The sequence below is a fragment of the Geotrypetes seraphini genome, chromosome 6 (assembly GCF_902459505.1).
Source record: "Geotrypetes seraphini chromosome 6, aGeoSer1.1, whole genome shotgun sequence".
In the NCBI taxonomy this organism is placed as follows: Eukaryota; Metazoa; Chordata; class Amphibia; order Gymnophiona; family Dermophiidae; genus Geotrypetes; species Geotrypetes seraphini.
Window position 1 is genome coordinate 238,228,688 of NC_047089.1, and position 12,138 is coordinate 238,240,825.

The 12,138-nt window shown below is 42.6% G+C and overlaps 1 protein-coding gene across 1 annotated transcript; it reads right to left on the bottom strand.

The window, feature by feature from the left end:
- Positions 1-630: 630 nt before the first annotated feature.
- SAT1 (spermidine/spermine N1-acetyltransferase 1) lies at positions 631-8,791 on the bottom strand. The gene is made up of 6 exons (XM_033949121.1): positions 8,542-8,791; positions 5,894-5,945; positions 5,545-5,628; positions 4,403-4,504; positions 3,311-3,351; positions 631-1,184 (listed from the first exon to the last, which is right to left on the bottom strand). Exons 1-6 carry the CDS (start codon positions 8,608-8,610, stop codon positions 1,014-1,016), a joined length of 519 nt encoding a protein of 172 aa, XP_033805012.1. The 5' UTR covers positions 8,611-8,791; the 3' UTR covers positions 631-1,013.
- Positions 8,792-12,138: the final 3,347 nt, after the last annotated feature.

A 12,138-nucleotide genomic window follows, 5' to 3' on the forward strand; every position in this document is an offset into this window, starting at 1 on the left:
GTCTATCACGTGCGGCATTGTAGAGCGCGCTATTCCGTGCGTTATTGCCCTAACGTAGCTTAGTAAAAGGAGCCCCAAGTTTTTGCTAAGAACCAAAGCGTTTCATTCCTTTTAGTGTAAGACGTGACACCACGCATTAGGGGACATAATCAGCTGGGAGACCCTTCGCTTTCTGTCTCGTCAGCCCTATCGGTATGTTTTAGGGGTTTATTTTATAACTTCATTCTGTTCCACATTACTTATTTACAAGACAGGATGAGTGGATTACTGTTGCTCTCCCGGGAGTTATAACAGGGGGAGGGGTTGGTTATTGGTATGGGGCAGGGAGGGAGGGCCAGGATGAATGTACTTTTTGAGGATTGGGGAGGGGTGGGAGGACGACAGGTCAATATGATGCTGTATAGGCTGCTTTATCTGTTGTTTTGTATTATGCAAGAATGTTCTGCTTTTTGAGAAATTCAATAAACAGATTTTTCTATATATTGTAAGACATGACAAATCTACAATTAGTTTCAACAAATCCAGTGTTCTTTACGTGTGCTCAGTATAAAAGCAGTCAGTTTACTTAAGTGCATTTGTAGAGAAATGGGGAAAACATTTGACCTCAGGAAATTACCAATAATACAAAAATTAAGAGGTGGAAGCTGTAATTTATTCATAAAAAGCTAGATAACATCTACAAAAAAAAACTTACATACCAGTGTGTACATTGTACACATACAAATGACTCACAAGAATGAAGTTCTATGTAAAATGTACATTTGAGGAAGAGTAAACCACTTCTTGTTGCAAAGAGAGTAAGTTCAAAAGAGAAAGTTTTAACATTTCACCACCAACTTTTGACTCCTGCTGTGTACCTTGGTTCATACTAACTCCTGATCATAGAAATGCTACAATGCCACTGGTACTGACGCCTTTCAATGCTCAAACTACACACTAATTCTGTACGGAAAGCAAGACGGTCAAGCTAAAAAGAACATTAACATGCACTGATGATCCCCAAATTAACGGCATCATTCTTCTGCTGCCATTTTCGCTAAGTATTCTTTGTCAATCTTGAAGAGTCGCCACCCTTCCTCGGTGGACAGGTCGGAAGCCCCCCTTCTCTTGTAGAACTTGATAGAAGGCTCGTTCCATTCTGCCACCAGGAAGTGCATGCTGCTGCAGCGACATTTGACTGCGAGCTGTTAACACAACAGAACAAATTTAGTATTGGCCCAACCCTGAACCTACTTACTTGCACAAGTGGAAATATAAAAACCCAGCCTGTCTACCTTTCATATTACATTATACATTAGCAGTGCTCCTTTAAAAACAGAGGGATTTGATGCTTTTAAGGCAGGGGATGCAGCACTTGGGGCCTGAATCCTTGTGAACAGGCCAAGTCTTCAGTATATCCCTAATATGCAAGAGACAGACTTGCATACATTGGAGGTTGTATCCATGCAGATCCTTCTCCTGCATATTCATTAGGCATATCCTGAAAGCCTTTATGTTTGCAGCTTGAACTCCTGCATCCCTGTTTTAAGGCATAGCCCAGTATACAGCACCTGTAGATTCCAAGATACTAACTGAACCAGTTGCAAAAGTAAAGGCCTCTGACTGTTGGTATAGAGTATTCAGGTTAAGAACCAGCTCTCAAGTTGGTTGGCTTGTAAAAGGATAAACAGGAATTTACAAATTTTAATATACAGGTCTCCCTCCAAATTTGCGGGGGTTAGATGTGCAGCCCCCTTGTAAATACCATAAATGTATAAATAACTAAAACTCCCAGTTTCCATCCTAGAGCTTACTTCGAGCAGCTGGTGTGAATTTTATTGCCCTTCAACAGAGACAACCTATGAACAGCCTTATCCACTCTTCCTCACTCTCCCACCCAGTCACTTATTAGTCTTGTAGCAGTGGTGGGTCAGCTAAGACACAATCCTCCTGTCAGCACAGAGCAGCACTACTCAGCCACTCTGGAACTGCCGTCCATAAGAAGTTGCCTCCGCTGGGGCAGACCAGAGGTCCATCCTGCCCAGCGGTCCGCTCCCGCGGCGGCCCATCAGGCCCACTGCCTGAACAGTGGTCTCTGACTAATTTTGTAATTTACCTCTAATCCTGTCCCTATAACCTTACTCCTATCTGTACCCCTCAATCCCTTTGTCCTCTAGGTACCTGTCCAGTCCTTCTTTGAAGCCCTGTAGCCTTGAAGCCTATCACATCCTCCGGCAGCGCGTTCCATGTATCCACCACCCTCTGGGTGAAAAAGAACTTCCTGGCGTTTGTTCTAAACCTTTTCCCTTTCAATTTCTCCGAGTGCCCCCTTGTACTTGTGGTTCCCCTTAGTTTGAAAAATCTGCCCATCTCGGCTCTGTTTTGCAGCACGGCTTAGGAGCAGCCACAAGCACCAGTGCAAATCTCAACCCTGTTTTCCCAAATTACCTTGGCCCCCCCATGAGGAAAAACTTAAGACTAAACACAAGCAAACCACATCCACTTTCAAATATTTACATCTGTTTGCCTCCCACAAGTCACTAAGGCTAAGAGAAAGAAGGCAAACCCATTTTGGGAAGTAGATGGGCTAAGGGGGACACAGCCGGGGTCGGGCACGGGTCAGAGAGAGGCTTGGAACACAGCAACACACTTTCATTTTCAGTATTTGACATAAAATACTTTCATTATTTATTTATTTACTGCGAATTATGGTATTGATGCAAGAGATAGCCTGTGTTAAAATTAGAAACTCGAATAATCAAAGTAGAAAATGCCAAACTCACAAATATGAAGGCAGACTTGTATAATGTTTTACATTCACCCAATGTTCCAGTGTGCTTTAGAAACCATATTTCCAAGTCTCAGAAGCTAAACATTCAAATGCTCCTTTGCCATACTGAAAAGACCAGACACCCCCCATCAACCATGAAGCATAAATTAATGTGACTGAATGAGGTATATCTCATTTTGGTATGGAAAGGGGCACATATTCAATGTGAATCAGTTAAAATCATTGTAAAATGTTAATACCGTATACTCTGCGTGATTAGATGTACATCTTATGAACATTACAGAAAACTTTTGAAGACTTTTTTCCAAATTCTTGGTTAACTAAATTTCTGTATATCACATTATTCCTGTATTTGCCTATAGCATAATCTTTTGTTAACCGCATTGAACTAAGGGTTATGCGGTCCAGAAATTTGCTATTATTGCTATGTTATGTTTTGGTCAGAATATTTAAAGTGCTCCTTCACTTTGGGCTTCGAGGCCTGTAATTGGGGTTTTTTTCCTAAGTGTTATATCAGCAAGCTATGGAAGTTACACTTACTTGACTCAGCCTCTTAAAGATTTCAGATCCAATGCCAAACCCTAATTTTGAAACAGGAGAGAAAAAAAATATGGATTAGGCACCATCTTTCACAGCTCCTGAAAAAGACAACACTACTAAAAACATTATTTGCTTTCTAAGCTACGCACTATACATGAAACTTTGGGGCATTGGTGTCTAACAGTCCAACTGATGCTGTTTTTCAATAAAATCAGTCATTTACCTTTCACAGAATATCAACCAAGGAAGCACAGTAGAATTAAGGAATCCAGGAAAAGTGGCATGTTCCAGAAAGTTTACTAACAAGGCTTTCTAGCTATGCTAGATTTAAAAGTTGAGTGGGAAAAGCATGCAAAGCACAGCTATGCCTCCACTTGTATTTCTGTGTAATTCTGCCTGTATAATAGAGGGAAAAGTGGCAGGATATTTTTCTGGGACCAACTCCTATACTACAAAGCTGCAACTATTTCTCCCTTATAAATAGATTAGACCAGGGCTGCCCAAGTCCGGTCCTCAAGATCTACTGGCAGGCCAGGTTTTCAGGATATCCACAATGAATATGCATGAGAGAGAATTGCATATCAAGAAGGCAGTGCAGGCAAATCTCTCTCATGCATATTCATTGTGGATATCCTGAAAACCTGGCCTGCCAGTAGATCTCGAGGAGCAGACTTGGGCAGCCCTGGATTAGACCATTTTTGGTTAGGTTCCCCCCATCTAGTCTAGTCCTCTTAACTCCCATCAGATACTTCCCCATGGCAAATTTGATCCCCCGCCATAAAATTTTCAGTTAGTGTCTTGAAAAGCATTCAACCTCTTATGTATAAATCTTTCCAACTTCCTTCAGGCTGGAAGGAATTGAAAAAGCACAGCATCCCCTTTTCTATCCTCCTCCTCCCCCCCTTCTGACCTACTCCCCTCCCCCGTTTCCCTCCCTCCCCCCTTCTTCTCTCCTTGCTGTTCGCAACTCTACGATCAATTTGATATGTAACCACTTGTAATCTCTGTCTAACCAATGTGAACCGCCTAGAACTCTTCGGGGTATGGCGGTATACAAAAATAAAGTTATTATTATTATTATTATTATCATACCTCGAAATTCATTCATTACAAAAAAGTCTTCAAGATACAGCAGTTTTCCAATCCATGGATCATAAGTGAAGTAGTACATGGCAAATCCCACAACAGTGTAGCCTGCAAATAGAAAATGGTTGTTGTACCTCAAAGTAGCATGACATTGCCAGCATAATAATCACCAGTATCCTTTTGTGATTCAAAGTCTTGCATGCATAAACACCTTTGCAGTTAATAAATTTACTGTAACTTTGCATAGAGATTTTACTATTATCTGGTTTGCTTTCTAGTAAAGCAGGAAGTACAGTAAAACAGCTGTGAACTAGAAGCATAATAGAAAATTCAGGATATTAAAAGTCATGTCCATAGAAGACACTCTCTAATTTCCACACCGCAATCAGTCTCGTCAAGGCAGAAATACCAAGTGTTCCCTGCTGCTACTTCATTATCTACACCTAACAGATCAAGTTATTCTCTAGAACGCATGTCAATGTTTTTAGTTCCTTGTACACGGCAGTTCAGAATACTGATTGGGCTCAGCTTCACTATTTGTTATCAAGTGCTGGTCCCCTCCTCAATTTTTAATATACAAGCACTTAACGCAACCAGACATGAAGTACACAGTTTCTAGTGTTGCCTCAATTATCGCTTTTTCTTTGAACTTTTCCGCAACAGCTCTAGACATTTGCTTTTGAAACGAGTAAAGCTGGCCAGGCAGCCACAGCCGATGGCACCAGATCCACCACTAAATACAGTTTTATAGAGGCCCATCAGATTGTCTCAGCTAACATTAAAATACAGATTTAAACCTGGTAAAACCTGATTTACTCACATATTAAATTCTAGAAAACTTCTGATCTACCGTGTAGCTGTTGGATTTGGGAATGTATTCTCCCTGTATGCCTTACCTCATAAGGATCATCTACTTTATTGTGTAACGGATCTTTTTAGTTACCTCCCCGCCCATCCATGTACACGGAGGGCCATGTACATGGCGAAGCTAGAGACTGTAACCTGAGGATTGGGACAAATTAAAGAAAAAATATGATTCAACAAGGGTTACATTAGTGCAAATCAGGGTAAAAAAACTTCAAGGCTGGTCTTTTGAGCCTTAAATCAGATTTTACTTGGCCCTATGAACATGCTACCCACAAACTTACCATCAGCTGTCTGGTGTTCCTTTGGTACTTCTGCAACAAGACAATGATAAAATGGGTGCTCGCCAAATCCATCCTCAAGCAGATCTAGAGAAAATAAAGGAAATCATCAAAATGCATATTTAAAACCCCCCAAACATTTATTAATTTCTTTTTTTTATTCTTTATTCATTTTTAATCTTACATCAAGTGTACAAATAATAAAACATTTGAAATTAAATACATCACTTGAATTTCTTTCTAATATAACATCAAATATATAAATTTATTCCCTTCCCATCCCCCTTTTCCTTTAACATTTAATAAAAAAATATACAATATTACTCATTTCATAATCAGTAAGGACGCCTACCTTTCTCAGTTAATACTACTTGGTTCTCCATGTCTTCATACTTAGCCAGCTCCTGAAAGACCATTAAATTTGTAAGTTCATGTTTCTCAGATGAAGAGGAGTCAAAACAAAACCATTACATATCCACTGTGTCAAACTATGTCTTTATATTTTCCTCTTTAGCTAAAGAATCTGGGCAGCGAGTTTTATAAGCATAATTTTCAATACAGCAAAAAACAAAACAGGGTGGGCCAAAAGCAGGTATACAGTATTTATTCATTAATTCTTTTTGTATTACAGATATTGAATAATGATAAGTAAAAGTGAAACAATATAGCCGATACAAAAATTTCACTCGAATATTATTCGTGACACCTGTAAAATAAAAAGAAATAATGAATACTATATACCCACTTTTGGCCCATCCTATATTTTGGCATCAATATGTTGGTTTTTAGCACCAATAATAAAGACCCCTAACTTCCCACTCGGTATGAAACAGTGCAACGAGTATCATTAACTAACTGGGAGGGCCTCAGTAATCGAGCCTATGCAGTTAATGATACTCGTTGCACTGTTTCATACCGAGTGGGAAGTTAGGGGTTTTTAGCACCAGCCATGGTGATAATAGCTCCAATGCTCACTCATAGGAATTCTGTGAGCGTCGGAGCTGTTGCCACCACAGCCAGTGCTAAAACCCACACTACGATATTGTAAAAAAAAAAAAAAAGTGGGGGGGGGGAGTTTATATTTTTTTATATATACTGTCTATCAAAGTTACCTAAGCATTTTCCAGTCAGGTACTCAAGCATTTTCCCTATCTGTCCTGATGGACTCAATCTATCTAATGTACAATGGAGAACTGAGTGATTTGCCCAGGGTTACTAGGAGCAGCACAGGGTTTGAACCCACAACCTCAGGGTGCAGCTCTAACCACTAGGCCACTCCTTCCGCCTTGTGCTTTGCAAGGTGTTAAGACCCCCACCCCAAAGATTTGCTGAGGCAACGGGGGATAATGAATTAGCCAAGGTCCCATGGTGATGTGGGAGAAGTAGATCTTAAGCCTTCTCTCCTAGTTCTCAGCCTATAAAGGTTACCGACAAGGTCATGCCCACTCCACGTCCCAGAGAGCATTTCAGCATCGGAGGGACAAGAAAACATTTAAATAAACCACATTTGATAGTAACTGCATACTTATCCTCCTGAAAAAGAACAAGAGGCCCTCTCATAGAGCCCTGTCTTTGTGGACCAGGAAAAGAGCGATGAACGAATGGCACAAGGAAAAGCCCGTAGGCTAAAAGGCTTTTAAAAGAACAGCACAAAACAAGATTTAACAGGATCTATCCAATTCTTCCCCAGCTAGGACCTGTCCTAACACCCGTAAAACAGCTGTGAGGGGACCTTTGCTCTGGAGAGCTGTTATTAAAAGGAAGTGCACACATCACGGAAGCCAGGCAAGTGTGGGAGGGTAGGCTGGATCATTTGTACCCCCAATACTTACAGGATTTTAACTAATCACATTAAAAAAAAAGCAGCTATCATTTTGATTAACCAACCCTTCCTTCCTCCCTGCACATGTGCCTATTAAAGGGGTAAAAGGGGATCGGACATGTATACCGGCCACAATCAAAGCACTTTACGTATTTTAGATAAGTACTTATTTTGCACTTGGTGCGATGATGTGTTAAGCGACTTGCCCAGAGTCACAAGAAACTGCCTTTGGAATTAAACTCAAGACCACAGGGTGCCGAGGCAGCTGCTTTAATCACTAGGGGAGAGAGTGGCAAAGTGGTTAAAGCTACAGCCTCAGTCCCCGAGGTTGTGGGTTCAAAGTTATGGTGCTCCTTGTGACCTTGGGCAGGTCACTTGATCCCTCCCACCATTGCACCAGGTATATTAGATAGATAATGAATCCACTGGATCAGAAAGAGAAATATGATAAGAGTACCTAAATAAATTCATATGAACTGGTTTTTTTTCTGAGCTCCCCTGCGAGAACGGTATAATAAAGTAAATAAATAGGACACTCCTAAATACATAGTAACTTACATTGTAGGTTACTATGTAACTCATCACTCGTGATCTCGAAGCTGGTTGCTAAAAATGTTAAGGATATGCTCAAGTTACTATAAATCAATCAAATTTAAAGCATACAACTGATAGTAGATTGAAAATATTGTGAGAATAACCTACAGGGGCTGGGAAGAAAAGTGATACGATGGTCCCAATTTTAAGAAGTGACATCCCTCTTTCCCTCTCCTTACTCCCCATCCCTCTCCCCTCCCTTTTATTTTCATTTATTATTGTAATTAAAACTTTCCTATCCCCTAAAACCTCTCGTTTCTAATCAGTCTTAATTTGTCATAGTATTAGGTTTACCCTCTTTTTTATTTCATCTCACTTAAATCAAAAATTTTCTTAGATCTCTCTAATTTTTAATATTGTAAACCGCCCAGATACATGTGATGGTTGGTATATCAAGCCATGAATAAACTTGAAACTTGACTTGAGGAAACATTGAGACCCTTTTCACAATATCAATTAATAAATTCTATTAGATTTTAATATAAGATATGCTTTAAATTGGATTGATCCATTTGCATAGGGAACAAAGCAAATACCCTAACATCCAAGAAAGGGAAATGCTGTAGCCCCGCCCCTGCTCTGACCTTTATTAACCGCAAGATGTCGCTGCAGTCACTGGGACGAGCCGGGCGGATACTATACTTCCCGGCCATTTTCGTCTCTTGCTCTTTTTCCCTTTTCTCACGAGGCCCCTGTAGTTGAAGAGTAGTAAGAGGTGTTTCTTCATTCGTTTCCCAGGCGCTCCCTTCGGTCGCTCGGCGGCGCCTGACCCGGAGGAGTCCGCTTAAACACCCAGCAGCCCCAACGACGCACCTCACACTATACGCAGGGCGGCTGCCGCGCGCCCTCTTTTATAGACTGTGGGGTTTTCACCCCCCCCCCACGCCCCCGCCGCCGCGCGTGCAGTCGGCCAATCACGGCGCGGCACGCACTCCTCCTCGCCCCGAGGCCCTGGGTCTCGACGGCGCTGACGTCAGTTTCCGGAACCGCGATTGGTTGCCTAGAGAGCGGGTGCGTCAGAGAGTGGAGGCGGGGAACGCAGCGGTTTCCGGCGCGACGCGGGGGAGAGGGCGGTCTGGGCGGGGTCGGAGCGCCACCTAGCGTTGAGATGCGCAGCTGTCGCTGGCCGCCATTTCCGATGCCTACCGTATTAAACAAAGAAACAAAAAAGAAATACAGAATGAGAATTTTACAAGTGTTGACAATTAAATGTTAAGTGGTTAAGTTGAAAATAGAAAGAATAATTTATGAAAGATAAAATAAATCTTATGCCTTTACAGTAAGGACAGGTCCGAGAGTGCCAGAAGGATAAAATGCACACAGCTTCTATGGTGCAGAAACACCTAGGGTGACTCATCGGAAAGCTGGAGATTTGCCACCCTTATGCTGAAAATTGAAGGCCAATGAGTGGGGACTTTCTTGCACAGACTTCACCATAAGAACATAAGGAAAGGAATGTCTGGGGAAACCCAGACGTGCCCTCTTTTTAGAGAACTGCCTGGGTGCTCAGACAGATTTCCAAAACCTGGTAGTTTCTCTGTACTCTCCACCTCCCCCCCCCCCCATACATCCATGGCAGTAGGTTTTTGACAGAGCTAAAAAGAAGAAAGCATTTACACTTACTTTGACTTTATGGTTTGCACTGAAACTGAATGGGAACAGTTGTGACTGCCACCTGTTGGACACACAGGGGAACTTCATTCAGTCCACTTAGGTTATGCAACAGAAGAGGGTAAACTCCCTATGCAAATTATGCACTGAAGGATGGAAACTGACATTTTTTTAAGGAATGTGACTTGTTTAAAGGTGGCTCTTGGGTGGAAAGCTGGTAGGGTTGAGATGAGTGTGTGTTGGGGAATATGAACCAAAAAGAACTGAATGAAAAATAGGAGAGGTGGAAATCCACTCACTCTGAGTCTGAAGGAGAGGAGAACTAGTTGGGCAAAATGAACAAAGCTTATTTAAATGAAAAAAAAAAAAAAAAGAGCCTAAACTAAACTAAACTAGAAAGAGTTGGTATATTAACAAGTTTGGTATTGCTAAGAATGATACGGTAACAAAATTCATCACTTTTCCCATGTCATTTTATAGTGTCTATTTCAACCTTGGCCCTTCTACACTAGCATTCTTCAAAGCAAAGCTTGAGGGTTAGTGGTTGTGGCTATTCATACTCTGATTCTTTCTTCTCTCCTTAAAGAATGATATGAAGATGGTTTCCTGCGGGGACGGGAACAGTGATGAATTTTGTCACCGTGTTATTCTCTACTTAGAATCTTAGTTATGTACAGTGGAACCTTGATTTGTCCAAAGTGCTTGTATATCAAAGTAACTTTCCCCATAGATAATAAAGGAAACATGGATGATTTGTTTCACATCTCAAAACAGGCCTATATTGCAAATAAAGCTCACTCTCTTCTGCAAACTTTCACTGCAGTACCCCCCACCCCAATTCAGGTTTCTGCATCAAATCCACCAGTACCAGAGAATACAGCATCAGCTGTTGGGCCTGACCGAACAGCTTTCCCTTCTCCCTCTGTGTGCTATTGCTCAAGGAAACCTTCCTCTACCTCCAGCCTGACTCTTTCTCTCCTCTCTAAGCTCAAACCAACCCCCTCGCTACCAACCCACCTCCCTGCCTCTGGTGCCAAGCTTCACCCACAACTCTGGAAAGAATGGTCAGCCGCACACTTACCCCCGGAAGCTGCCTGCACTCGCGTGGTGGGCGGGTGGTTTCTCTCCAACTTCTGGCTAACGAGTTGTGCGGAGAAGCCAGCCCAATGCACTGAGCCACGTCCGTGATGCGGGCCCAAAGGGAGAGAGGCTGGAAGAAAGTTGGTTGTAAACAGTGGGAGGGGAGCCCGGAATCGCTGCCGGCATGCTGCAGCTGAAAGACTCGGAGAGCAGCCCCAAGGCCCTGCTGCCAGCTGAGGCCGATAGGGTGGAGAGGCCCTTTACTCCCCTGAACCCCCCCAGCTCCACCCTACGGCCCTTCAACATCCACAACCCGACCCTGCAGGCCTTCGTGTTCCGGGAGCGTACTGCTCTCTGCCGCCAGCCTCCCACTCCTCTCGTCCGGTGCCGGTGTCCGCTGGAGGTAAGGGTTTCGGGGTGGGCCGCAGGGGGAGAGAAGCCGGTTCCCGGGGTGGATGCGCTCACTTATCGAGTCAACGCTTAGTTTGCGAGTTAAAGTTTGCTCGAGTGTTTTGCTCGTCTTGCAAAATACTTGCAAACCACGTTACTCACAAACCGAGGTTTGAATGTATTTTACTTAGTTGGGAGGTGATTTTCTAGATGGGAAGTTCTGCCACTGGTTGACAAAGTGCCGAGTTTTGAAAAGTTGTCCGGAACCCTGGGCATGTCTTCAAAATCCAGACGTCTGGTAACCCTATGCTTGGAGGCCCTCTAGATACACTTGGATTCAGGGAAGAAGAAATTAGGTTTTTGTGGGGGTGGGACTGGGGACGGAATGGGGCAGGGCCACAGGTCCTCTTTTGTTTTTTTTAAGAAAAAAAAATCTGGTAACCCTACATAAGGATGACATAGTCATAGTGGGACAGACCTAAGGTCCATCAAGCCCAGCGAAACCCCGAAAAGAAGTGTTTGTGAGCAGTGGATAACCGTTCGTTATCTGTGTTAAAAACTAACGACCCCTCTTTCGGATGTTGACTGGGATCTCTTTTGGTCTTCGACAAACCGTCCTCTCCTGTCCTCCAGAGTTTCACAGTCAATGTTCTTCATCATGTGGAATGCAGTATGGACTCCTTTTCGGATGTGGAAAGCTAACCTCAAACAAGACTCTGTATGCTGGAACTGTATGAAAGAGACCGGAACCCTGGATCATATGCTTTTCCACTGCACTCCAGTTCGCTCCTTCTGGGCTCGCATTTGGGACACTATAAAACGTATCACTAACTGCTCGGATGAAATTTCCTTAGACACTATTATTCTTTGTTCTCAACACCCATGTTTTGCTCTGTCGAACTGTCCTCCCAAACTCATTGATACTATGTTTGTGACTGCCATTATGCACATCTTAAAAAACTGGAAATCCTCCTCTTCATTGGATTATACTTTTTGGTGGAACTCTTTGAGCATGTACCATAAATATGAAACATATGCATATGAGAAGAAAAACATTGCTCGTCTTTCTATGAACATGGCACGATGTAACTCTCCCTGGA

What these genes read in the sequence shown, in the direction of transcription:
- SAT1 (XM_033949121.1), bottom strand. Translation starts at nt 8,610, where the DNA reads ATGGCCGGGAAGTATAGTATCCGCCCGGCTCGTCCCAGTGACTGCAGC. An exon ending in AGTAGTATTAACTGAGAAAG is followed by an intron (nt 5,629 to 5,893) that starts GTAGGCGTCCTT and finishes TATTTTCTCTAG; the next exon opens with ATCTGCTTGAGGATGGATTT. An exon ending in TCTTTAAGAGGCTGAGTCAA is followed by an intron (nt 1,185 to 3,310) that starts GTAAGTGTAACT and finishes TTGTGTTAACAG; the next exon opens with CTCGCAGTCAAATGTCGCTG.